The 27,423-nt window shown below is 47.0% G+C and overlaps 1 protein-coding gene across 1 annotated transcript in view; it reads left to right on the top strand.

The window, feature by feature from the left end:
• si:ch211-186j3.6 (neural-cadherin) overlaps nucleotides 1-27,423 on the top strand; it is a 106,929-nt gene that overhangs the window by 47,993 nt on the left and 31,513 nt on the right. Inside the window, exons 11-25 of the mRNA XM_037246953.1 lie at nucleotides 10-182; nucleotides 3,706-3,873; nucleotides 6,526-6,775; nucleotides 8,662-8,789; nucleotides 8,875-9,061; nucleotides 11,864-12,007; nucleotides 16,104-16,224; nucleotides 16,440-16,602; nucleotides 17,035-17,499; nucleotides 17,571-17,762; nucleotides 18,550-18,741; nucleotides 19,217-19,660; nucleotides 19,752-20,082; nucleotides 21,063-21,156; nucleotides 24,404-24,588. Coding sequence (XP_037102848.1) covers nucleotides 10-182; nucleotides 3,706-3,873; nucleotides 6,526-6,775; nucleotides 8,662-8,789; nucleotides 8,875-9,061; nucleotides 11,864-12,007; nucleotides 16,104-16,224; nucleotides 16,440-16,602; nucleotides 17,035-17,499; nucleotides 17,571-17,762; nucleotides 18,550-18,741; nucleotides 19,217-19,660; nucleotides 19,752-20,082; nucleotides 21,063-21,156; nucleotides 24,404-24,588 — 3,237 coding nt within the window. The remainder of the gene's footprint in view (nucleotides 1-9; nucleotides 183-3,705; nucleotides 3,874-6,525; nucleotides 6,776-8,661; nucleotides 8,790-8,874; nucleotides 9,062-11,863; nucleotides 12,008-16,103; nucleotides 16,225-16,439; nucleotides 16,603-17,034; nucleotides 17,500-17,570; nucleotides 17,763-18,549; nucleotides 18,742-19,216; nucleotides 19,661-19,751; nucleotides 20,083-21,062; nucleotides 21,157-24,403; nucleotides 24,589-27,423) is intronic.

The following is a 27,423-nucleotide window of genomic DNA, read 5'->3' as shown; positions in this document are numbered from 1 at the left end:
TCTTTGCAGACTTCCTTCGAGAAGACACCATGATCGGGACCAGTTTTTTGAGAGTGGCGGCCCACGACGACGACTTTGGAACCAACGCCGCCGTCACCTACTCCATGTCCGGCGAACAACCGGAGTACCTCAGGGTAAACCCGTTGACCGGCTGGGTGTACGTCAACCAGCCCATCTCGCAGGTAGGCGCTCGGACGCAGCATTAGGTACAAAAGATGGAGTTTGACTTCATTTGTACTCGATTGAAACGCAACAATATCAAAGTCTTATAGTCGTGACTTTAAAAAAGAGGTCAACGCAGATTTATGAACAGGTCAAATCAACACACTGGAGGAAAAAAACTCTTATTTTGTTAACAATTGCAACAAAATGATAAATATAAGAAAGATGTCTAACAAATAGTGCAAAGAACAAGCTTGAGATCGTCGAAACATGAAAACAAAAGTTGCTACTTGAACCACGTGAAAAAAATCCAGAAAATCGGGGAGTGTGACCTTCGTCTCGAGATTTTCATTTGCGCGCACAGCTTTCTTTTGGAAAACAAGTTTATGAATTTCTTTGTTTGGTCATTTTCACTTAAGGCCGTGGGTATTTTGCTTTTTTTACGTACATTTTTTCGGCGTTATTGATTTTATTTGATCATTTTTTTAGGGCAAAAGCTGTTGTAAAAAAAATGTACCGTATTTTCCGCCCTAAAAGGCGCACCTAAAAACCTAAAATTTTCTCAAAAGCCGACAGTGCGCCTTATAGGCTAGTGCGCCTTATATATGGATCAACTGATGAATTTGTTGATCCATACTGGTTGTACACAGTGCTCTGCCAAAATGTTTCAGTACGTTTTAGTACGACTAGTAAATTACAAGGTCGCATCGCTTCCCAGCATTACGGCAACTGTAGTCAGGGGGCGTCACCGAATAGCTGTTGTACCCGCGAGGCTATTTCATGTCAAAATAGGCTGCTCTGTTAATGTTTCGAGTAAATCTACTGATCGATATGGAAGGGAAACATAGGTAAGTAGTACCAATGCGTTAGATCGAACTTTAGTCAGTTCCGATCATTTTATAGGAGATCGTTTGAGAAACGCGATTGTTTACACTTTGCTGAGGCTCATGGGAGATTGCGAGCTGAGGCTCGTGAGACTTTGCGGATGGCTAATGCTATTGCGATAGCTGCTATACGTACCAGGCTATTTCATGTCAAAATAGGCTGCTCTGTTAATGTTTCGAGTAAATCTACGGATCGATATGGAAGGGAAACATAGGTAAGTAGTACCAATGCGTTAGATCGAACTTTAGTCAGTTCCGATCATTTTATAGGAGATCGTTTGAGAAACGCGATTGTTTACACTTCGCTGAGGCTCATGGGAGATTGCGAACTGAGGCTCGTGAGACTTTGCGGATGGCTAATGCTATTGCGATAGCTGCTATACGTACCAGGCTATTTCATGTCAAAATAGGCTGCTCTGTTAATGTTTCGAGTAAATCTACGGATCGATATGGAAGGGAAACATAGGTAAGTAGTACCAATGCGTTAGATCGAACTTTAGTCAGTTCCGATCATTTTATAGGAGATCGTTTGAGAAACGCGATTGTTTACACTTTGCTGAGGCTCATGGGAGATTGCGAGCTGAGGCTCGTGAGACTTTGCGGATGGCTAATGCTATTGCGATAGCTGCTATACGTACCAGGCTATTTCATGTCAAAATAGGCTGCTCTGTTAATGTTTCGAGTAAATCTACGGATCGATATGGAAGGGAAACATAGGTAAGTAGTACCAATGCGTTAGATCGAACTTTAGTCAGTTCTGATCATTTTATAGGAGATCGTTTGAGAAACGCGATTGTTTACACTTTGCTGAGGCTCATGGGAGATTGCGAGCTGAGGCTGGTGAGACTTTGCGGATGGCTAATGCTATTGCGATAGCTGCTATACGTACCAGGCTATTTCATGTCAAAATAGGCTGCTCTGTTAATGTTTCGAGTAAATCTACGGATCGATATGGAAGGGAAACATAGGTAAGTAGTACCAATGCGTTAGATCGAACTTTAGTCAGTTCTGATCATTTTATAGGAGATCGTTTGAGAAACGCGATTGTTTACACTTTGCTGAGGCTCATGGGAGATTGCGAACTGAGGCTCGTGAGACTTTGCGGATGGGTAATGCTATTGCGATAGCTGCTATACGTACCAGGCTATTTCATGTCAAAATAGGCTGCTCTGTTTATGTTTCGAGTAAATCTACGGATCGATATGGAAGGGAAACATAGGTAAGTAGTACCAATGCGTTAGATCGAACTTTAGTCAGTTCTGATCATTTTATAGGAGATCGTTTGAGAAACGCGATTGTTTACAGAGGGCTCGTTGGTTATTGGCTAGTGGATGCATACCGCAACCCTAGTCAACCTCAGTTTGATGCAGTATAGCTTCTATTTTATGCGCCTTATAATCCGGTGCGCCTTATATATGGACAAAGTTTTAAAATGGGCCGTTCATTGAAGGTGCGCCTTATAACCCGGTGCGCCTTTTAGGGCGGAAAATACGGTAATGATGTATTGTATCTGTATTTTTAAGCAGATCGTTGCAGTCCATAGATACTGTAGCTGGTTTTCTTCTAGTACAGGAAACTGCTGTATCATGATAGAATCATAATTGCCAAACGATCACAATCATTTGGTGTAGCGACTCGTCTAAAAATATATTTTCCCCGGCTGTAAAACATTGCGTCCCGAGTGCATTTGTTCCCGTGGGAAACTTCTTCCTCCCGTTGGACTTTTATCACCGCGGCCATCTCGGCGACGTGCAATTTCTTGGATTGCCGGTGCGTGTTCCGAGAGATTGCGCACGTCGTTAATCGTGCGCGGCCCGAGGAAATATCGGCCTGCGTCTGCTTTCAGCGAAGAAAGGGCTCCGGCGTTGAACCAATCAGACGGCCGGCCGGCTGGCCGCCAGACGTCTGCGCAATCAGGGAGAAAGCGTGGCTCGCTCCTCCAAGCATGGAAATGTGACGAACGGCATCCGTCATTAGCGCTTCGCCGCACGCTTGTGCCGTTTGATTGAGATGAAGACATTGCAAGTGGCAGCATTAGCTTGATTAGCTTGGCGCGTCAAATGGAAGAGGCGATAAGGATCCAACGGCCATCGCAAATTTATTCCCCATTATTCATAAAAAATACAATTGCAGGGGAAGATTCTTTTTTTTTTTATAGTATGTTGCGGGAGTGCAAAATTCACCCGTTTTGATTGATCCCTCTCAGGGGCGGCCATTTTGCCACTTTCTGTCGAATGAAAATGACATCACAGGTGGCAGGAGCATATTATTACTAATAACATTTTGGGGTTGACTTCCCCTTTAAGACGTCTAAATTGGAATTAAATGTGGACATGCATGCAAATCATCGTGCAGCATCAACGAGTTGTTTTGTTTTACTGATCAAAATCAAATGCAAAAACCTGCTTTTGGGGCTTATAAAAAAAAAAAGTAGCAATGCATTAGTGATACATTTGGAAATGCCTGCTTTTTACTTTTTATTTTCCTTTAAAAAAAACTCCACCATACAGGGAACTCTGATGTGCCATCATCTCATAAATAACAAAGTGCACCAAATGGACTGTTTAGCCTTTTTGACTGCCATTTTGCAAAACAGCCTCACTTATGACTGACTCACTGGCATTTGCTCTCAAAATTCGTTCATTTGCTGTGGCTTCAGAGGACCTACATCACCCGTGAGATCGTGGCCACCGACGGCGGGAACCGAAGCAGCTCCGTGGAACTGGCCGTGACCATCACCAACGTGAAGAACCAGCCGCCGCAGTGGGAGAAGGAAAGCTACGCCGTGGTCATACCCGAAAACACCGTGCGCGACACGCCTGTCGTGGTAAGTCCCGCACTGGTCGCATTCAAACCCACAAAACGTGCGTAAAGTGGAAAACAAAGGGAGGGAGGAAGGAAGGAAGGAAACAAGGAAGGCAGGAAGGAAGGAAGGAAACAAGGAAGAAAACAAGGAAGGAAGGAAGGAAACAAGGAAGAAAGGAAGGAAGGAAAGAAGGAAGGAAGGAAGGAAGGAAGGAAGGAAGGAAGGAAGGAAGGAAGGAAGGAAGGAAGGAAGGAAGGAAGGAAGGAAGGGAGGAAGGAAGGAAGGAAGGAAGGAAGAATACAAGGAAGAAAACAAGGAAGGAAGGAAGGAAGGAAGGAAGGAAGGAACGTAATATAAAGGTCTGTCAGTCAACATGTTTGTCAATATCTAGATTTAATATTCTCTCTTATTCCCCGAACTGTTGGTCCTTCAACTTTAGAAACCGGGTGAAGACTATAATCAACATGGTTGCATCCAATCGATATTCGTTTTCCACTTCCGAATGACACATTCATCTACTGAGAGGCGTATGCATAATTTGGCATTTGTATTAAAATGTATGAACCGCTCCATGAATTATTAACGTGAAAAAAAAAAAAAAAACAGAATCAGCCCTCGACGCCGCTCGACAAAAATTGGGCGGGCTCGACGAGCAGAACAAGATCGAAAGGCCCACGGCCAAATTGGAAGTGCAAGTCAGCCATTTTGGTTTGAAGCAGCCATTTTTGGTGCAACTTTCGACCTTTGTGAAACGGACGGCTCCCGAGCTGCTGGAACAATAGCGAGCACAGGTCAACCAGAGAGACGAGCCGTGTGCCAAGTTTTGCAACTTAGCTTTTCTTTTCTTTTTTTGACAACGCCAAATGGAATTTTGCCATTTGGCTTTGAAACCACAATTTGGTCAAATTCCAAGGCACGCACTTTGACAAACTCCTGCTGGGGAATTTGTCAAAAGGGCTCCAAATGGAAACAGATGGGTGACGTGAAATTGCCAAGCTTTTATTTTGCGCTGATGCCGTCTTCACATCCAAATTTGATGATACTCATTTATTTGCCATGAAAATGTAGGCACGAGGTTGATTGGTGCCTGATGTTTTATTTTCCGGGAGCAAAATGGTGCACCTGAGCAGACTCAAAAACTTGAATCCTAAAATATCATGACTATTGTCAATCATCTTGTTTTGAAATCTACAAACAAACAAAAAGTAGAAGCAAATGATCTCTTGATGAAGATGGTCATTTGTTGAGTTTTTGAATTCAATTTTTTAATCCGCTTTATACGTTGAAAGCTCGCGGCAACCCGAAGAGCTTCTTCGCCCTGCATGCAGATGCGTTGTAATCATCCCGAGAAACCGACCGGACGGCATTTGCACTTTCAAGCTAAAAGCGCATTTCTTTTTCCATTTAGGAACCCCGAATGGCTTTGAAAAGCATTTCAAAGGCTGGATTATTAGCCATCCATGTGAACCTGTAAACAAGTTGGACCTCTTTGACACGAGGTTGAGCAAACAAATTAAAAAGACAAAACGGCAACATGCTAAAGCCTCATTTTGAGCGCGCTGCAGATGTTCACTAATCGCCATCTTTCATTATTCATCCGCACTGGCGTTTATGCCTTCTCCGCTAATCACGAGTGTTTTCCCAGCGCCTCTCCAAAGCAATTAAGTCCATTAGAGCCGCTGATTGATATTTGCGCTGCGAGGATGGAAACAAAGCGGCCGCCGAGGGTCCTTCACGTTGAGCCGACGGGATCTCCCAAAATGGCAGCCCGTGAAAATGCCAAAAGCGCCCGGCGGTGGGGAAATTGGAACATTCCAGGATGCTTTTCATCAGCATGTTTGCCAGCCAGTGTCTGATTAACGCGCACTTCTGACTCCGGGCCGAGTTCTGGCTACGAGTGAGGCTTGGGGTTATAGGCCTGACAGCGATGTTGCTAATGCCTCGGCCGTGGAAACGAGCGCTCTCCCCGCCTTTAAGCGGCCATGTTTGCCAGCCGCCGTCTCATTACGGCGGCTCCGGCGTTCGGGGGGCTTGACCGGATTCAACGAGGTCACCGGCGTCCTGTCCAAGATGGCGTTTTGGAGCTTAATTGGGAGCGTGCGGCCGTGTCTTCTACATGGCTTTGGCCTTAATTAGCCAAGCAAGAATGAGGCGGGAGTGGCGGGGAAGATGGCGTTGTAAGATCCCGCCGGGTTTTCGCATGTCGGAGCCTCGCCGGAAATTTACGGCCTTAATATTTGACTTTACGTTATTGCGCGCCGTAAAACACGGGGGGCTGATCGCTTTCCGCTAAGTAGAAGAGCTGAATGTGCCAGGAGCTCTCTGGAGGTGGGAATGGATTAAAAGATTTCATCTGGACCGGGGCGTACAATTTAAAGCTAACGTGACAGAGATTGGTTTTTCAGAGTCAGAGTCAGAGTCAGCTTTATTGTCAATTCCTTCATGCTAAGACACACAAAGAAACCGAAATTCCGTTTCCCCTATCCCACGGTGACGAGACACAGTACACGATTAACATACAAGTAAAACAACGGGGGAGAGAGTTCAGGACCCCAACAGCCTGGAGATCACAACTTTCTCAGGTGGACCTCTGCGTGTGTTGCAACAAGGGGACAAAATCTTTGGTTTGGGTCAGGGGATTTAATCTTCTGTGACCTCTCTCCAAACAACCAGACCATCAAGGCCACCTCCCCACTGGGGGACCCCAGGGTGACGTATAATCTGGAGGACGGCATGGTCCCGGAGACCAACATGCCCGTCCGCTTCTACTTGACGCCTAACCGTGAAGACGGCTCGGCCTCCATCCTGGTGGCGGAGCCTCTGGACTACGAGACCACCCGAAACTTCATGCTGAGGGTTCGAGCCCAGAACGTGGCCGCCGTCCCGTTGGCTGCCTTCACCACCGTCTTCGTCAACGTCACAGGTCGGTCTTCGGTCTCCCGTTGTTGGCATAACCTCGCAATCCCGTTCCTAATAATGTGACGGGCTGCTTTTGAGATTGACACCATCGTCTCTGAAGCCTAGCTCAACCCTAGTCCTGATTTCTACCCCCCTCGCCCCTAATCCCGTTTTCTTTTCACCTAGCCCCAGAACAGCAAGTCTTGACCTTAGTCCAGCAAGAACTAATGAAACTAGCTGAGACTTTGTGACATTAGGCCCCGCCCCTTTCCAGAGTGGATTCAACTGAAATGTGGCGCATTCTTGCTCACTTCCAGTCGCTTTACCGATGGAGTCTATTGAACATCTGTTTTTTTTTTCTCCTTGACTGGAGTTTCTGCTCGATGACGCCATAGAATCATCTCTTCCCTCTCCGCGGCTTCAAGGCAGTCCTGGCGGCGCCGTGTCACGGCTTTGTCGGCTATTGATCTGTCCGATCGGAGCTGCAAACCTCATCTTGACACCGCTGTGAATGAAAAATAGATGTGGAGTCTGGCAGACGACGAGAGGCTCTTGTCAAACAACCGTGTGGAATAAAAAATTTAACCACCCTAAGACCATAGAAAGCCGGCCATTTTTCCACAGTCTTACTCTTCTCCAGCATTCCATTTTTCTTCATGAATGTTATCTTTAAGGCTAAGCTAATCCGACCACCTAAACCCAAGCGTACACTCCATACTGTCTCTAGCGTTTGCCATTTCCCAATCATTTGTAGATTTTTTTGGTCTTTTTCCCCCAGAATGGAATATAAAGATCTCAAATCAAATCCCAGCAAATGGGCTTGCCTTGTGGAATAATTTCTTGACTGGAATGTTTCGCTTCAGTGGAGGAAAGAATAAGACGTTTTGCTCACACTGTGTGTTCCACCGACACCAGAAGCGCTTCCCTCTTTTTTTCTTCTTCTTTTTTTCTTATGTTCGGCCCTCTGTCGACACATCCCTGAGTTAGCTGGTATTTGTCCAGAGTTCGAATGCTTTTTCATCTTCCCGCAGCCTTTAGAAGTCAGAACGACAGCCCGGCAAAGCTCCCCCTTTGGTCCGACCGCAGAGCTTGACAGTTGAGCGAGAGAATAAAAGAAGTGTCAGGGCAAGAGAAGAGAAGACGCCGCAAGACTTCTTGTCACGTTTGAAGCGTCAATGTAACTTCTGTGGAACCCAAAGGTTGGGCTCTGTAATTGCAAATGCGTTCTCAAATGCCAGAGATAAAGTGTTGTCATAAACAAAAGGTCAACGCCCGCATGCTTAAGTGCAGCCACTCAGAAAAAAGTGCAATACACCAACTTGCGTAGCCTCATTTCCAAAAATGACTACCTTTCAGGAAATGCAAGAACAATCCCAGCCCTCATTCTTGAGTCCCCAAACACTGCATGGGTGTAATGTCTGTACCTCATCTTCGAAGGAGCCATCTAATGGGCAGCCATCAATCTGCACGCAAGCCTCCTTTTGCGGTTGAGCTTCCAACATCTTACAACCAGCTCTCCATTTTGAACTGTCTATTTTCTGCTTCAAAATACTGGTACTTGCCATATTTGGACCAAAGGTTTCTGTATATTGAGAATAAGTCATCAAGTCTGGCCTTCTTGTTTGGTGGCCGCCACTTAACCCAAGACCCTTAAACTAGTCCCAAGCCACTTACCCTAGTGCTGGTTGGTCCCGAACTCCAAGTCTTCACTCCTAAACGCTAATATAATGTAGCCCCTAGCCTGAGCCCCTCCCTTTACTGTCAACGCTAACGTCTTAGCCCCTTTACTGTCAATGCTAACGCCTTCGGCCCAAACCCTAAACCCATGCAGTCTTATGTACTTGTACGTACGTGAGAAATCAATGAATAAATTGAAGTTTCTCCCCAACCCCCGTCTCCCCAATTTTCCAGATGTGAACGACAACGTCCCATTTTTCACATCCTCCATCTACGAGGCCTCGGTGACCGAGGGCGCCCAATCGGGAACTTTGGTGTTTCAGGTGTCCGCCAACGACTTGGACTTGGGCCTCAACGGGAAGGTGAAATGTGCAGTCACAGACACGTACTAAAAAAAAGAAACCAAACATTGATATTTGAAGTCCCGTTTTTGATGGCATGTTCTAGATCGCCTACTCGCTGCTTGAGGATCGGAGCGGCGATCACCAGTATTTCCGCATCGACCCCGAGTTGGGTTTCATCTACACGCAGACCGTTTTTGACCGGGAAACCAAAAGCTCCTACCTGTTGGAGGTCCAATCGGTGGACGGTTGGGAGTCGGCCAGACCCGGCAAACACGGGCAGCCCAATTCCGGTAAGAACTCCATTTAATGGATTGTCGTAGCCTCGTCCTTTTGTAGCGAAGCAGAACTGAGGATCAAAGAATATTTGAAGGCACTAATTGCTTTGGAATGATCTTCAAAAACATGTCAAGTGCGCAGTCTCTCAGATACTTTGAAGGCTTTTTTTGAAGGGCGAAACACCCCCAAAAACTCCCTAATGGACTTTGCTCAAAAATGCCTTGATTCATCTTTTGTCTTGTTGAGAATCACGAGAAGTACTCGACAGCTCGTGCTTTGGCTGGAACATTTGGAGATGTTCCAAGTGAGCAAACAAGCCATAATATATTTGATATGCTTTCTTTTGTATTTTTATGATAGATGCCATCGTTTGGACGCTTCAATTTCAAATGATATGAATGTGATCCGTTGATGTTAAAAGAGCCACTTGAGTGTTCGTTCTTACTGTATATTTTTTTTTACCAGCTGTCGAGGACATGAGATTTGTTGAAAAGGCTTTTTTTTTCCTTTTGGTGGACTAAAACGTCCTGAGGGAAAGGTGTTAGAACAGCACCTGTTGCCTTACAACTTTGCAGATAAGCAAGGTGTTGTTTTGGCTCGACAACAACTGAAAAGACAACAAAAATCAGTCAGCGTGAAAAGCACTCTTGATTGCTGCACTTCTAGCAGAGTTATCAAATCCGCTCCAGCTTGCACAAAAGACAAGCACTTTTGTTTGCTGGGAATTCAAAACAGAGAAATGGACCAGCAAAAAAGATTTTTTGGTGGTGCCGTTACAGCTCCGGTAGACATGTTTCTCTAGCTAAAACGACAACGGCCGACAGAAATAATGAGAGCCCGGAGGAGTCACGCAAAGGCAAACAAGTGGATGTCCGTGAAAATTCGTCCCAACATTTTAATGGACCAAATTTTGGGGGCATGGCCTATGTTGTGACTGAGTCATAATTTCTATGATTTGTTGAAGTTGAAGTTTGAAATTTATTTTAGAACATAAGATCGACCAAACACAAAATCATTTTTCACATTTTCACATAATTTCACGTTATGCCAATAAGGAACATAAATCGACATGTTCAAAAAAAGGAGAAGGAAGAAGCTATTGTTGAACCTATGTAAGGAAAAATACACAACACACCTGATAATCGGGCCTTCCTTACGTATGGACCTTAAAGTCCCACAATACGACAATTGTGTCGATGACCGACCGGCACCGACGCGGCCGCCGTTTAGCAATGAGCCACCGAGAGGAGGGAGACCTTTGTGGGATGCTTGGACAGCTGCGCTTCATTTAAGGCTCCATTTGTTTTCCGCGGCGACAGATGAAGCGCATACGTGCCTCGCAAAGTGCGGGAGGCGAGCAGATGCTCGGCCAGACGGCTCGTTCGGAAAGAAGCGTTGAGGAAAGGCGAGGGAGGACGGAGGACAATATGCTTTTGGTCAACTCATCCGATACGAGCGTGCTAGCGTTTTTTTAACTAAAGTCGGCAAAGTCTCAGTGTCAAACGTGTTGTAGAACATATGTGGGGTTGCTAGGAAAACACCTGAACTCATTTTCATTCCCATCCTAAGCTCCTCGTTTGTCACGCGTAACCTTCCGCTGAAGCAGATGGCCGACAAGCGTGCCTTGTGTCTTGTCTAAAAAACTTGGATCCTCATTCCATGTTAGCTGTGGGAAAGAAAAACAATCTGTGCTTCTCATTTTCGAAAAGTTCCCTAGAACGCGCTTGTATGGAAAAGAAGTCTCCAAACGGGCGCACTTGGCGGTGTGATTGTTTGGAGTGCCAACCTGGTCAAGGCGGCTCGCTCAGCTGCTTCATGCGACTTTTCGCACTCGTCCTTGCAACACGACATCATCTCGTGGCGCCGTGCCGGGTGGCCACCCAGCTTCCGTCTTTTTGGATTGGCTTTATTTGCTTCTTCCGTGCTCTGCAAGCGATGATAGCTGCTCGGGAGCGCTTTTCCATCCGTGGCAGGCACCGGTGGGACATAAAGTACAAATACTTGAGTAGATTCTTTTTTTCCCCCCCACCTCCCGGAGGTAATGACAAAATATAAACATGTAAATAGAGAGGTGAAGTCAACAAGTTCAGATCGTAGACCAAAAGAGTTGACGCTCTTCTTTCAGTAGAAAAGAGATAGTGACTGCATTTTGCTGTTCTTTACAAATGACCAGTGGAAAATGAAAAACCCAAAACATTGCTTTCTGACCCATAAAGTGGAGAAAAAGATTTTTTTCTCTTTATGCTGAGTATAAACATGTCTAGCGGAACGACGACTTTGACCCTAATATTTTTTGTTCTTGTGACCTCTCAAACTCCAAAACAATTAAAGCGACATATACTTTGACATCAAATAGAATCAAACATTTTGCATGGAAAGGAGTTCGAAGCGGAATAGTGTGCGAGTGTCATCCGTGTGTGCGTTTTCCTCGACAGACAAGTGGCGGGAGATGGATGGGAGGACGGTTTGCGTTCCTATTTTGGTGCGCGTCGGCGTGGGTGAACACGTTTGTGCTCAGGCTGCAAAGCGACGCGACAGATGTGCGAGGTGACAGACAGAATAGGCACAACTAGGCGCTCATAATAGCAGCTTTCTCTGGCTTATGGAAGATTCTTGTTGTTGTTGCGTCCTTGCTACTCGCAGACACGCCGTTTGTTTGTCTGCGCCTTTGCTAGTCAGGTCAAAGGTAGGGCACAACTTTTGAGGAAAATCACAAATGAATGATTGTTTTTCTTCGTAAGGGTATTTTTTCAATTTTGTATTTTCAGAGGTAAAAAGATTTCCAATTTTTGTTTCTCCCCCGTTGTTGCTGTCAGACACGGCGTACGTGCGCGTCTTCATCAGCGACGTCAACGACAACAAGCCGGCCTTCGCCCAGACCGCGTACGAGGTGGACGCAGACGAGGACGCCGACGTGGGATTCGCCGTCCTCACCGTCAGCGCCAACGACGGAGACGAAGGTGCCGATGACAAGTTAAAGTCCCAATGATCGTCACACACACATCTGGGTGTGGTGAAATTTGTCCTCTGCATTGAACCCCTCCCCGTGTGATTTTGATCCATCCCCTGGGGGAGAGGGGAGCAGTGAGCAGCAGCGGTGCCGCCGCGGCGCTCGGGAATCCTTTGGTGATCTAACCCCCCAATTCCAACCCTTAATGCTGAGTGCCAAGCAGGGAGGCAATGGGTCCCATTTTTATAGTCTTTGGTATGACCCGGCCGGGGTTTGAACCCACAACCTTCCAGTCTCAGGGCGGGCACTCTACCACTAGGCCACTGAGCTGACAAACCCATCATTGTACACGAGACACGACATTAAACAAGCGCACTGAAAATGACACGTTACAAATGAGCTACATTCAAGATGTGTTCATTACCGTGTAAATGACAAACATCAAATGTACATCAACAAATATCATGCATCAAATATGATACATTACTCGCCGGCACCGAGTGCCCAGGAGGAAATCAACAGTGCAAAATATGGCTATATTAGAAACGTAACAATCCGTTGACCTTTTCAATCCACCCGCCGATAATAGAGTGCTAATTAAGAGTCCTCGTTAGGTCGCCGAGATTTAAACCGATATTATTGCTCCGAGGGTTGAACTGCGCCACTCCTCGTCTGACATCTTTCGAATTCTGAAAAGATAGACTGGGTAATAATGTTCGCTTTTTACTACGCGGGCCACTGCGGGTGCTCTCAGAGCTTTTCTTGGGCCCGGCGGGGCTGTCCAAATGTTAATTCGCGCCATTAGCATCTTGTCGCTGTCCGCTGACAACCTCGGAAGTCCACTTTTGTCTCAGTTGGACTTTTTGACATTTCCTTTACTGTTAATTAGAAAAAATGAGCCAACTCACTCAATTGATGTCATTTTGCAACAGAGGGGGATTCCGGGCAATAATAATAATAATAAAAAATGAATAATAAAAAAATCAAATAATAATATGATTATGATCATAGTTGAAATCATATTATATATACAAAAAAAATCAATCGTATTGTGAAATTAAAGTCGTCATTTTTCTCAAGAATCTCGCCGTTATTTATTACGCTGACTCCCTGCTTGATCCCGCTTCTAAAAAATGAGTCACCTTAATGGTAATTGTGGTGATTATCATCATTAGTCATGGAGATCCCGATCAAGCCTAAGTGCAGAGTTGGGCACCTGCCACTACCAAATGTCTTTGCAAAGCTAAAAGCCAAAGTCTGTGATGATGAATAAAAGAAAAAATTGCAGCAATGTCAAAAGCACTTGTGATTTGGGGCAGATTAAGTGCTCATTAGATGCAAATGTGACAACTTGAAATCTGCGGCACCAGCGAGGCTGCTGTGCAGGAATTCAACATCTGTGTTGGACTTAAAAGGCGAGCCCTCGCTTGGGACGTCATTATCGGTAAAATCGATAAAAATCACAGAGTAGGGCAGCGTCCGCGAGCTCCTTCCCACTCCTGCCAGTGAGTCTTTCTTTCCCCCCACTCTCCCTCCACTTGTTTGTCGGATGTCAAAAAGCCGGAATAAATTCTCTCCGTAAACAAGTGTAGTCTCGTTAAAAGCCAGGGCCGGCCGCTCAATACGCGCGCGGAAAAAAGGTCTCGTTACAGCCTCCGTGCTGGCCAGAGTCGGTCCAAAACACCCGCGGACAAACTCCATCTACTTTCCGCCGCAACTTGCATGATTGGACCACGTTTGGAAAGCAGATGGGTTGGGCTCGCTTTCACGGTTTGCCGGGGTCAAGTGCTCCTCGCTGGGGTTAGGCGCATTTCAGAGTTTGCCCCAAGTTGAGTCGTTGCCCTGAAAGATTTTTATGCTTGCGTTGATGTTGAAGGTTGTTTTTGTGGTGCACTTTGAAAGCGCCAACACATTCATACGAAGCAAAAGGCGCGACCGTATCAATCAAAAGCCTTCAGCGTAGCGTAGTGATTAAAAAAAAAAAAACACAAATGATGAGAGCAAATAAAAGTAAATCCAATTCCCAGTAAGTCCAATATAATCATGTCAAAGCTTGTAAGCAGTATATCATTTGATCTTCATTTTGCGATTGTGAAGCACCTGCACTTTATGATTCCAGCGTCAACTGGTCGCAGAAATTTAAGTCATTGACGAAGGTGTGATTAAGTTTGCATTGGCCGAGCGTATTGTGTATGCTGCATATAAAAGACTCCTTCTATATTAAGTATTTCACGTGGTTGCCATAAATTGCATGTGTGTGTGTGTGTATGTCATCCAGGGAAACAAAGACTTTTGAAATGAGTCCACTTGGGAGATGAGGGAAACAAAAAACATTCAATTGATTTTGTTTGGACACCGCGCATCATCCCTTGACGGCCGCCGTCCTTGAGCTCCTCGCAGTTATTTGCAAATATTCAAGCCATGTGGATAATTAGGAAACAGAGTGCATGGGGGGACAATGTGAACTGCAGTCTAGAAAGGTTGCGAATCCACGTACCCCTGACGTCTCGTTTGGAAAGACAACAGAATCAGGCGGATTAGCGTTGCAGTTGCTTAACACACTTTCGAGGTCATGTGAATTCAAAATAGAAATATGTTATCATGTAAAGATATCGTTTACGAAACATAACCAATTTTGGGCCCAAGTCAACAAGCGGCGTTCATGTTTCACGCGTGAGGAGACGGGAAGCAACGGCGCCAAGAAGCGCGGTGTTAGCCCACTCTGCGCCGTTTGCAATTAAGACAACCTTTTCCGCTGTGTTAAGCCGAGAACGGCCAATTACGCCTTAACGAATCCCGGCTCCGTGGTTGCGTGATGGCGATTAGCATAAGGCTAATCGGAATTACGTGACACAATCGTCTGAACCACGCTGGCAGGCGTGCGGCCATTAGTTTGCGAGTGGCGAGGCGGGCCGGCGGGCGGGCGGATGCGCAGCGGCAAATCGTCGTCCTCTGCCGTTGGATCTTCAGTGACAAAAATGTTTGAAATTATTGATACAAATAATACTCATTTTATGTTATTATTTAATTTTTACTTGTCGTAATGATGATAGGTGAGGCAGAGCCTCAACTGCCTCCCCTGACTGCACGTCCCTGCGTCTCTCCTTGACGAAAATCTGCTTTTGACAGTTTTGCTCAATTTACATTGGAAAAATTCGAGGACTTTACATGGCCTCTTGTAGGCTGATTTTTGTATTTTTTCCCCAGCGTCTGCCTCATCTGCCATCTGCGTGATGGATTGTCTGCACGGCGACTGTTCATTATGCCTTCAAGGGCAGCTCAGAAAAACGTGTTACGACACATTGAAAAGGCACTGACTTGTTTTAATGGCTGTAAAAATTGGGGGGGAGGCAGAAGGGACAAATTCTGAAATGTGTGTGTGTGGGGGGGGGGCATTTCCATCTCTCTACTCACGACTGTATGCACAGCTCGGCGCTTCAATCACATGTCATCACACTGCACTTTTGAGGGCTTTAAAAGAACATAGTGATTGGACATCGGCAAGAGAAAAGCAAGCCGACCTTGCCGAGTGCAGCGTAACTTTTTGTCCTTTTGATACAGAGGGTGAAGTGCGCGCTGCAATGTATGCAGAGCAAATGTTCCCGCTCGACCCTGAACTGAATTGAAAACAGTTGAAAAATTGTATTTTACAAGTCCGAGAAAGTGGCAAAGGAGATTGCATGCTACATGTTCAGCATAAATGAAGGATAGCTTTTTGGTCGGCGAATATCAAATAGGTGCAGTTTGATGTGAGAGCCCGGACAAGAACTGGATCCAAACATTTTCTTTTGCCACATTGCATTGAAAACATCCACCTGGAAGCTTTTCCTCCATCAGGCAGGCAGCAAGATAAACTTACTATGGATTTCTCATCAGGAGCGTCTCTTCACATGCCAAGCCCGAGTAATCACCTTTTGTCGAGCCCGCTATCTGATTACACTTCCCCCCGCTAACATGCGCTAATGCTCTCCATTAACACCGAGCGGCCGGCCCGTCGGCGGCCGGGCGACGAGCACTTCCCGCGAGGAGGTTTCCTCGCAGGAAATCAATCCGCTCGTCACGGTGAGCGCCGGCCATTTTGGTGAGGCTTATGTGCTCTTCCGCAGGCGGGAACGCTAAGCTGCGCTACCAGATCACGTCCGGAAACACGGGAGGCGTGTTTGACGTGGAACCGGAGGTGGGGACCATCTTCATCGCTCAGCCTCTGGACTACGAGCAGAATAAAAGGTAGACCGCATTGATCCACTCAAAATTAAGATGAACTGATTTTAAAAAAAAAAAAAAGCACTTTGTGTCACACAGAGAAGACTCTCAGCGAACTAAGTGCCGGTGCCAGTTGTTGATGTTGACACAAGTCACGGGAAAGAGCTATGGATGGACACGAGGAGCATTTACCGCCAGTTGTCATCTTGATTCTCCAAGTCGTCGTGTCATCGTTGCAGGTACAAGCTGCGTGTTCTGGCTTCGGACGGCAAGTGGGAGGACTACACCACCGTGGCGGTCAACGTGGTCAACAAGAATGACGAAGCGCCCGTGTTCACCGTCAACGAATACTATGGCAGCGTGACGGAAGAACTGGATGGCTCGCCCGTGTTCGTCTTGCAGGTAGGTATGCGCTAATTCAAGGGAATTCAACTCGTCCACATGGATTTCATTGCAGTATGTAAGTGATCACATCTAAGAATTAAATAGGAAATAAAACATGAATATAATCATTCAGAAATGAAAATATAATATAAAATAATACAAATATAATAAAAATATCAAATGCGTTTTTCAGTTTTATTATTTTGTTATTTATTGTAATTGGTGAATGTGCATTGTTTATTTACTCTTGTTCATGAAGCGTTCAATTATAAAAAATATTAAGGTCAAATTGACCTAAATAAAAAAAAAAAAGTATGATTAAATTACAATGAATGCAATTATAGCGAATGATAAATGCAAAAAATTTAAGAAAAAGAATGACTTCAAATATTTGATGTGATTGTACATGCTGATGTATTTCATCTTCTTTCACTACTTTTGGGGTCGCAGGTGACAGCGTCCGACCCGGACAAGGACGCCGACCAGGAGGCCCTCCGCTACTCCCTCCACGGCCAGGGCGCCGAGAGCGAGTTTGTCATCGACGAGGCGACGGGCAAGATCTACGCTCAGCGGACGCTGAACCGCGAGGAGCGCGCCGCCTGGCGTTTTGTGGTGTTGGCCACGGACGAAGGCGGCGAGGGCCTGACGGGCTTCACCGACGTCATCATCAACGTGTGGGACATCAACGACAACGCTCCCGTCTTCACCTGCGCGTCCAGTTGCCGCGGCGACGTGGCCGAGAACTCGCCGGCCGGCACGTCGGTGATGGAGATGACGGCCACCGACCTGGACGACGCGGCCGTGGGCCAGAACGCCGTCCTGTCCTACAGGATTCTGGGCAGCTTGGACGGGACGGGGGGCGTTGCCGCCTTCTCCGAGATGTTTGCCATCAACCCCGCCACTGGCACCGTCACGGTTTGTTTGGGATTTGGGCAGCCGGCAAACACAGCGAGCATCCGGTTCTTCAACAATGCGCCTTTCGCTAGGTGGCCTTGGGCGGCCTGGATCGGGAGCAGGTGGAGGCCTACATGCTGGTGGTGGAAGCCCGGGACGGCGGAGGCATGGCGGGAACGGCCACGGCGACCATCCAGGTCACGGACGTCAACGACCACGCGCCCAGATTCCTCCAACACGTCTGCCTGGCCAGGATCTCGGAAAACGCCGAGCCCAACGCCGAGGTGAGCCGGCGGCTGAGCCCGGTTGATATTTGCCAGAGCCATGGCTGTCATATCGTGCGCAATAGAAAATCCATCCAAATCTGTCTTTGCGATATCTCTGCAAATAATAATCATAATGGGGTCACTTGATCCGTCAGTCACTTGTAATTGATGGAGTGGTTCCTGACTCATTTTCTTGCATAAATGTTGTTTTTTAATGGATCAAAATCCAATGGAAACATTTAATTGCTAAATTGATCACAAATATGTTTTCCAATTCGACTAAATGATGCCAATCGAAATAAGTCTGTTACTTTTTGTATCCACTCCAATGCAAAACGTCGTAACCCCTGAGTGCACTTTTATTTCGGTACGTATGCATCCAAACAAAAACTCGACAAACTCAAACTTTACTTGACATTTTCCGCGATTAAAAATTAAATGCGAAAAACTGGGGGGGATATTTTTCATCGGAAATAATTTTTCCTCTTCCTGGCTCAGGATCCCAAAAAAGCACTGCAGCTTTTATATTCCCTTTAAGCGTTTGCTTTGAGTTCTCAGCTCTGGGATGGGAGGGGAAAAAAAAAAAAAAAAAGTTCAAGACGGCTGAACATGCACACCAAGCCGCATCCAAAGCTTCCGTCTGGGAACGTGAACAAAATAGAAAGACGGACGTTTGCGTTCGATGCTCTCGTGGCTGCTGAATCCAATTTCAAAATCCGAATGCAATTCCGGCAGCCATCCGACGAGCCTCGTCTAAAAACACCGCCGCGCTATTGACGTGTTCGCTGCCGGCCCGTTTGCCAAGGTTCTGGAGTTGAAGGCCGAGGACCGAGACACGGGAGAAAACGGCCAGCTGACGTTCAGCGTGGTGGCCGGAGACCAGGAGCAAAAGTTCTACGTGGTCAGCAACAAAGCGGAGCAGCGGGGAAGCCTCAGACTCAAGAAGCGACTCGACTACGAGAGACACGGCGAGCAGAGCTTCAACCTCACCATCAAGGTGACTCGCTCGTACAATTCATGTCCAAGTGACTTGAGGTGCAATCACGTTCCGTTTAGACTGCTGTGACCAAAGGTAGACATACAAGGTCCTAGTCGCGACTGACTCTACAAAGATTGAGTTGATCGGCGGCGACGCACCGGGAAACTTTTAAGGTTCACTTGAGGACATGAAAGGCAATGATCCACTTTGTGCTTTTTTGCAGAACAGCAATCTGCCTCTCAAATAGCTCGCCAATGGACTCTTTTTTTTTTTTTTTTTTTTTCCCGTCTCTCGCAAAGTGCAGCCTGAATGAGAGAAGTGAAATGGTGCGCTTGAGTTTTACAGATGCGGCGTTACGCTTGCAAAGTGACTTTGCCAGATTTGGGTTTTCACGTTTGGGTTTCGGGCAAGGCTTAGGTTTTACAATTAGAAAAAAAATCATTTTTTTGGAACTGCTTGAACATGACTTATGTGTTGTCTGTATGCGTTCCAGGTTGAAGACTTGGATTTTTCCAGCCTGCTTCACTGCGCGGTTGAGGTGGACGACTACAATGACCACGCCCCGGTCTTCATCCCGCACTTTTTGTCTCTGGGCCCCCTGTCAGAGGACGTCCCCGTGGGGACCAGCGTGGCCCGCTTGGTGGCCAGCGACTTGGACTCGGGTCAGAACCGCCAGCTGCTCTACAGTCTGTCCCGAGACTCGGACCCGGACGGGCTCTTCGCTGTGGACCAATCGGGCGTCCTGACGGTGGCCCGGCCGCTGGATCGCGAGAGGGTGGCCCAGCACCACCTGGTGGTCATCGCCACGGACCGCGGGGTGCCCGCTTTGTCGGGTAGCGCCACGGTGGAGCTCCCCCTGCTGGACGTCAACGATAACGGGCCGCAGTTTGAAGCCGAGTACGCGCCGGTGGTCTTTGAGAACCTTCCTGGACCTCAGGTAGGATCACCACCAACGTGTCATGACGAGTCAATGACTGAAGATACACACACACACACACACACCAATCTACGTCTGAATACATTTTCAGGTTGTAGCCATGAACGAGACGTCCACGCTGCTGCGGGCGGTGGACCGCGACTCCCCGGAGAACGGCGCGCCTTTCCGTTTCGCTGTCCCGGAGGACTATCGCCACGACAACGACTTCTACCTGAAGGACAACCTGAACGGGACGGCCACGCTGACGGCGCTGCGGACGTTCGACCGCGAGCGTCAGAAGGAGTTCCTCATCCCCGTGGTCATGAGCGACAGCGGGCATCCCGCCAAAACGGTCACCTCAACGCTGACCGTCACCATCGGCGACCACAACGACCACCCGCACGTCGCCGGCGAAAAGACCGTCTTCATCAACACGCACAAAGGTGAGCTGGAATGATTTTTCTCTGGTGTGTCAAATTTCCAGCAGACATTTTTGTTCTCCGATTTGGAGATGATGAGGGCGTCTCAATGGTTTTGTCCAAGCGGCACAGCTCTAACCAGCAGAGCTTGTGCCGTTTCTCCACCAATTAAGCTCTCATCAGTATGCGGCAATGGAAGGCAATGGCTGCATTTTTATTGTCTTCTCCTCCCCGGATCATTATCGTCAACATTTTCATGGTCCTCGTGATTGTCCATTAGCCAGCAGGTGTCCCGCGGCGCCGCTCAGTCGGACCGTTTATAGTTGCGCCACCCGCCCGCCGGGCGTCGCACCAAAGCGCCGTCGGGGCCGATCAGGCCTCCGTCGGAATTGGCAAATTTGTTACGGCGGGAAGGCCTTTGTGCCGCGCATCAGACGCCGGCGTCGGCCCGTCAACTCGCGTTGATCTTGGTGCCACCGTGCGGGTCTTTTATTTTACTTTTGGCCTTCACTGCTGCAAAAAGTCATCAACAAAAACGGTTGGCTTTCAAATGGGGGTTGGCTTTTCAGCCATGGGTAGGGCTTTCAAAAAAGTGTTCTGGTATTGAGCCCAATTTGTGTTTTCAAATGAGACTTTTGAAGCTGTCAAACAAGGGCTACGCTTCTGAAGTCATGACTGGGGGTTGATGATTTTAAAGTAGGGTTTCAAGATTTTCAACATTTTCACAGTAGCACAGGAAGACTGAATTGGTTTTAGTTTTTGAAAGGATTGAAGAGAGTCTTAGGCTTTGAAAGTAGGGCTGCAAGCCGGTGCACTCGTGCCTTGTTTGGCTTGGAAAACCTCTTTTGAAATTGTTGAGGGCGTCTCCTTGAAGGTTATTGCAAAGTCCCATATCAATTTTTCTACCTTCACCACTCCTCCTCAATCTTCCACCACTCTGCAAGACTGAAACAAGAAATGGATTCTTTCTTTGTTTTTTGTTTTTTCTCTCTCTTTCTCTTCAGGCCGCATGCCCACCACCGTTCTGGGAAAAGTGTACGCGCCCGACCCGGACGACTGGGACAACAAGACGTACGTCTTCGAGGGACACGTACCCACGTAAGTTCTCCTCATCTTTGTAAACACAAATACAGATAAAAAAATATGACTCCAATGTTGCCAAACACTTACTACTCTGGATTTTCGATACGACACATACATTTGTCAGACCGATACCGTGGTCCTCGAGTGCTTTTTTTTTTTAACATACAGTCGAGCTCCATATACTATAAATAGGATCAATCAAGGGCGTATGGTCGATTCCAAGTGGATTGCCATTAAATACGCTCCATTAAAAGCCTACAGAAAATAAATATTGTCGGCTCCAGGTGTATAAACATGAAAGATGCTACACTAGAGTGTAAACGTTGTGCAACCCCGATGCAGCGCTAAAGTTGCGCAAGGTGTGATCGATACGTTCGGCCCATTGCTGATGGCCAAGCTGACAAGGAAATAAGGCTTCCACCTTCTTTGGCCGATCCATAAGGTGCGCGCGTATTCATTAGCCGCCGCGATTGATGTGCGCGGCCGCCCGCCATCCCGCCCGCCCCCAACATCTGGCCCGCATTCCGCACGGCTACGCCTGGACTCCCGTCTTTGCATTATTCACACGTCCATCAATCACCGCAACCAAGCCGGGCCGGGAAACTTTCACGCGCTGATTAAATTTACTGGCGCATTATAGTGAAGATCCATCACGTGTCAATACTGTTCGACGGACTTGTCATTGAATCTTTAAGATGTGCACCCCCTTTAGTAGGGGATCTCCACAAAAGTTTGGCATCAATTCATTTATTTGCCAGCAACAACCCAAACGATCCATGGGAGCCTTTTAAGAGCCAGGCCAAGATGGCACACCCCTCTCTGAAATCCACCCCCTCTCATCTGGGCACACCCTGAAAAAATGTCAAAATAAGACCCCCACCGTGGCAATTTCTGGGCTCAAGGGGCAAATGTTCCTTGACCACACACCCCTTTTATCTGGCGCACCCTTTCACACCCGATTAAAAACGCTTGACTTTTTAGACCACGCCTCCTTCACAATACAGACTTGCCGCATCCCCACTTGTCTCTGCACACAGCCTAAAAAAGCGAACCGATAAGCTTCATATTTTATTGGCCTAAACCGTTCACCCCCTTCTAGATCCAAAAAGACTTGGCGCCCACCTGCTGTGCCCTGTGCAGATTTACTGAAAGTATTCATCTAAGGCCACACTCACCTTTCTGCATCCCGAAAGAAAGATTTGGCGCACCTGTTTGAAAACAAAGCCCCTCCATCCATATTTGATGTGTATAACTTACTTCTGCCAAACTCGTCTTCAGAATCGATGCACCCATTCTTCCCTGTACACCCAGGGGGGAAAAGGTCAAAACATCTGCCACTAACTTTGCAGTGGCGGCATCCTTTCCATACTCCGTTCATCCGCCACTGATCTTTGTCATCTCGGTAAAAAAACAAAAAAAAAACGAGGGCTTTAACGGGAAGCACGTTGTAGCTCATCGTGCTGCGCTTTCCGCCTGTTTTACTGCGCCACTTGGCTTTTTTTTATGAGCAGATGTCAACGGGGCTGTCACTTCAAACCTTTGCCGTGAATTTCTCATGTGGGTAAATAAAGTTTCTATCAATCCACCTGTTAATAGCGCGCAAGTTGTCATTTTTAAAACTGCTGAAGTCGTCAAAGTATTTTTCATTCTTGCGCAATCTTCAACGTGGCGCCCAAATTCAAACAGGGGTGTGTAGACTTTATTATTTTTAGCCGCTATTTGTACAAAATCAATGGCACCCGCGCGTCAAAGTCTTTCTTCGGAGTTCAGTAGCACGATTGCTGTCCGGCGCCGCTGACGGGTCTCCGCCCTAATCAAACAAAGTAATTATCTGCACGGCAAGACCCAAAAAGTCATCTTGGCTCGTTTGTCAGGCATCCTTCCGCCTTAGCGCCTTACTGCCTCCGTCTATCATTGTCCCACGGGGACCTTGATTCACGGCGGGAAATGGAGTAAACACTAAAAGGGGGCATAAAAGACATCGTAAAAGCGCGCGATGGAGTGTTTTCATCCCTTTCCCTGTTTTATCCTCTGAAAGGAAGGTTGGAGGGGGAGGAGGAGGAGGTTGTACTTTAAAGCCTCGTTAACACCTCGTCAACGCCTCACTCGCCCGCTTTGGTTTGGCACGGCGCCTCGCTTTTATTTGTCGTCCTCGTGAGACTGTAGCAAAAGTTGGAGCCGTTTGTTTGCTCGCGCACAAAAACAAAAACAAGGAGGACAAATGTGATCATCAATACAAGAAAAATCACGACTACACACAGGCGTTTTTGCATTACAAATATTTTCAAAATGTGGAATTTAAAATGGATACTAGTAAATTATGTGAATATAAAATAGAATTTAAAAATGAGTTACGACCTTAAAAAAAAGAATGTACCTAAGTTAGCATCATTCCGTAGTGCACCAAAAGTGGTGTGAATAATTCTCTAAATAAATGGAACTTGATTCATTGAGGTGACATGAATTGAATAAATACTGTAAGTGGATGGAGGGAGGGCGTAAATTAAAGACAGCTGATGGACAGACAGACAATTGGATCATTTTTTTAAACTTAATTTTTGCATCACGAGACGACTGTTTTGCATTCACCACAAAAGTGTGCGTGGGTGTCCGCATTTCGGTGCTTCATTGAGCACACGCATCACAGTCCACTGATTGCAGCTGATGACTTGAATTACTCACACACGCACACACACAAGTGCAAGGCACAGTTTAAACAATGAAAGGGCATCCTTAAAGAGACACACGGCAAGCTCGTGGGTTTTCCTGGGTCAACACGGGGCCAGCACGTCGGCAACCCCCCCCGACGGCTTGGCCTCGACCTTGTCCCAACATTTCCAATCACGCCGCTGGGCCGTAGGCGGCGGCGACTGTTTTAATTTATGAGCCGGAGCATCCGTCCCATAATTGGCCGGGCGACGCTTTGACCCACGGCGCCCCCTAGAGACCTTCCCCGGGTGAGAAGGAGCCAGACAATCCAGGCCTAATTGCTTCACGCTGGCTCCCCCCGAAGTGTCTGGAGGACTTTGGAGTTGTTTGGCGAGGCGGGAGAAGGTCACGCTTTGCCCAAACCGCCACCTTCCCGCACGACATTCGTGCAGTGCTGAGCTTTTTTATTGGGAGGGGGGGCATTATTCAAAGTGTAAAAAGAGTTCTGCACTGGTAATGGCAAAAATATCACACTGATTGTTGACCTTTCATATAAAAGTGAAGAAAGCAGACATTTGGTTGACAATTGCTGCTGCCTTTTTTGTCTGAACAGCTACTTCATCTTGAACAAGCGCACGGGCTTTGTGATCATCAAGGAGAACACCCCGTCCGGCGACTATCAGTTCCTGGTGCGTGTTTCGGACGGCGTGTGGCCCGACGCCGTCTCCGCGGTAACGGTGCACGTACGAGAGCTGCCCGACGCCGCCGTGCACAACTCGGCGTCGCTCCGCCTCGCAGGTAAGAAATCATTTATTTTTTACGTCTAATTTAATTTAATTTAATTTAATTTAATTTAATTTAATTTAATTTAATTTAATTTAATTTAATTTAATTTAATTTAATTTGGCTTTACAAACAAATGTAAAATATAAAAAAAAATCCAACATTTGGAAAAAAAAAAAGAAAATTCTCTCCAGTGAGTTGATGTTTTCCCGATGAGACACTTTGAAGGCTGATGTACGATTTTCCATCTTGGATCTCAGGCAACACAGCCTTGCGCAGTTACCAGGTGCACGTCAGAGGTTCCGCCGTCTCCTCCACTTTACATTTGCCTGCGAGAAATAGGACACGGCTGAGGGGCTTTTACCATCTCTCAGATATTGAAATAGAACGTTCCAAAAAGAGGCAGGCGCTTTGGAGGAGGAAGGAAGGAGCGAGCGCCGTGCTTCGGCGTGCTTGCACATAAAAGGATTTGTCTTGCCAACGCAGGATGCAGGTAGATGAATGTGACACGGAGCAGCCGGTGGAAACATTGCTCAGTTAGGCTGCAAAGAAAATAGAGATACTCATGACACCTTCTTTGGATGGCCGCTCGCTCTCATGCCCACTTTAAATCACAAGATGCTCATTTCATGTGAGATTTTTTCCAATTATAATTTCAGTACGGCATACAAGATTTGTAAGATCCAAAATCCCTCCAAAATGAAATTGACGTACCACAAAAAAATCCAAAGAAAAAAAATACAATTTCACTTAAGAACCCTCATTTGATCTGAAAATCCAAAAATATACACAAATAAAATCTGTCCGTAATCATTGCTGACATACACCTAAACAAAGAGTGAATAAATGATCATTTTCCAACTCATTCACTGCCATGGACGTTTCTATTCGTTCAATGGAGAGCAAGCGTTCAGTGCCACTGACATATTTATTTTTACATATCAACTTTCTATGAAGAGTGCAGTTGGAGGCAGTCAACGCGGCTGCGCTGCCTTGTAAAACGAGACAAACATGAAAGGGAATATTTGCAGCTGAGAAAATCATCAAAGAAAATCTGGCTTTGAGATCATCCAGAGGTGAAAGTGTCTCAATCCAGGTGAGCTGTGCAATCATAAGCGCTCTCATCGATTGGCCGTCAGCGTGCTGGAATCCTCTGAAAATATTCCGCTCGGAGCTTTACTTTCGGAGCGGCTCCACTTTCTAAATCCTATTCCCGGGAACAAATGCAGAAAGCAATAACTGCGCGCCGCTTGAATGGCCGCCCGGCATGAGATTAATGCAAAGCGCCGACATCAACGTACAACAGCCGCCGCCGCCGCCGCTTTGGCCGTCTCGCTATCTTGAAAAAGGCAGAAAAAGCAGAGTCCTTCAAAGTCCACCAAAGCCCCCCCCTCCTCCCACTTGATGAAGAGCTCCTGTTGAGGCTTTGACCTTTAAAAGGCAACACGGTCAAGTGAGAGATTGCCCAAATAGTTCTCTCCCTCCCGGCGAGGCCAGCGAGGATCGATACTGCCGAGAAATTGGGAAAATATCTTTAATGGTTTCTGCTTTCAGCTTGCCCTTCTGTCTGTCCTGAAGGATGAAGTCCTTTCAGCCGCGTCTTACCATGGGAAAATTTGGCCCCGGGAGCCAACGTAAATTCCGCCATGCGCGTCAATCATGAGTAGACCCGCAAAAAAAAAAAAGCAACACCTGACGTGATTCAGCAAGTCAGCCACTTTGTTTTCAAGCAACAGTTATTTCTTAATTCCCCCCCCCAATAATTTAGCCTGTTTTAATTCAGTCATTAAAGAAGCCATTGCAGGAGATGTGTGCAGAAGAACCTTTCGGAGTCCTTGGCTCTTCTTTCGCTGCGTTTAATCAGCTTGAGCAGTTGTTGAAGTAACCTGCAGAAATGTTGTTTTTCTCAAAGTACTTTTTCAAGGCATCTTTCAAAACCTCGGGAGCCTTCAAAAACCTCTTTCAAAAAAGTCCTCCGCCGCACATGCCATTTAAATGGCCTTTTTTCGGTGTGTGTGCCGGATAATGTATTCAGATGGAGGCACACAGCCTGCAGGGAGGAGAGAGCAGCCGTGTGTTTGGATGTGCGCCAGGTGCAGAGGCTGTCACAGAGTGTTAGAACTTACCAGGCTTTCCCCCGCAGCCCACTTTACTCCCGACCGTCTCCCTGTCAGCCTTGGTCCGTCCTCCTCCGCCCGGATGGATGGATGAGAGCTGACGTTTGCCTCCAACGTTCATTCGGCGCTTGTCCGACCTCCTTTTTAAGATCCTGTCTGAATAGCTCTCACTTTACATGGATGGGAAGATAATGGATGATAGAGGGGGAGACGCAGGGAAGGACGGACAGACAAACGGATGGATGGACAGATTGGCTGGACAAAGTGCATAACGGGCCGCAACGCTTGGCCAAAGTATTCCGTGCAGCGAGCTGCGTCCCGTTACTTTTGTCCATACGTGCAAACCGCCGTGGTTCCATTACGAGGCATGTCCCAATACTTTTGGCCGCTTGTTTTTGTCTTTGATGCGTGCCTTTCCTCTGATATCCTTGTTTTTCTCTCAGTGGGGCGGGCGGGGCGAGGCGGGGCGGAAGGCAAAAACAAAAGCATGGCAGTCGTTTACGCTGATTTATCCTTGCATTCCGTTCATCTTTATGGGTAAATGAAAGAGCGCTTTGGCTTGTTTGCGCAATTTCAACACGGGCTGGGCTGGGCTGGGCTGGGCTGGGCTGTGATGAAAGCCTCCCGTGTAGCCTGCCAATCAAGAGAAAGCCACCGACCGCTGCAGCGCCGCGTGTCAATTAGCTGTCATGATGGACTAACAATCAAATGAAGCCTCGTGTTGTTGTTGTTG

The sequence above is a fragment of the Syngnathus acus genome, chromosome 3 (assembly GCF_901709675.1).
Source record: "Syngnathus acus chromosome 3, fSynAcu1.2, whole genome shotgun sequence".
NCBI lineage: Eukaryota > Metazoa > Chordata > Actinopteri > Syngnathiformes > Syngnathidae > Syngnathus > Syngnathus acus.
Note: the sequence above shows the minus strand (reverse complement) of the source record. Positions and strands in the feature narration are given on the sequence as shown.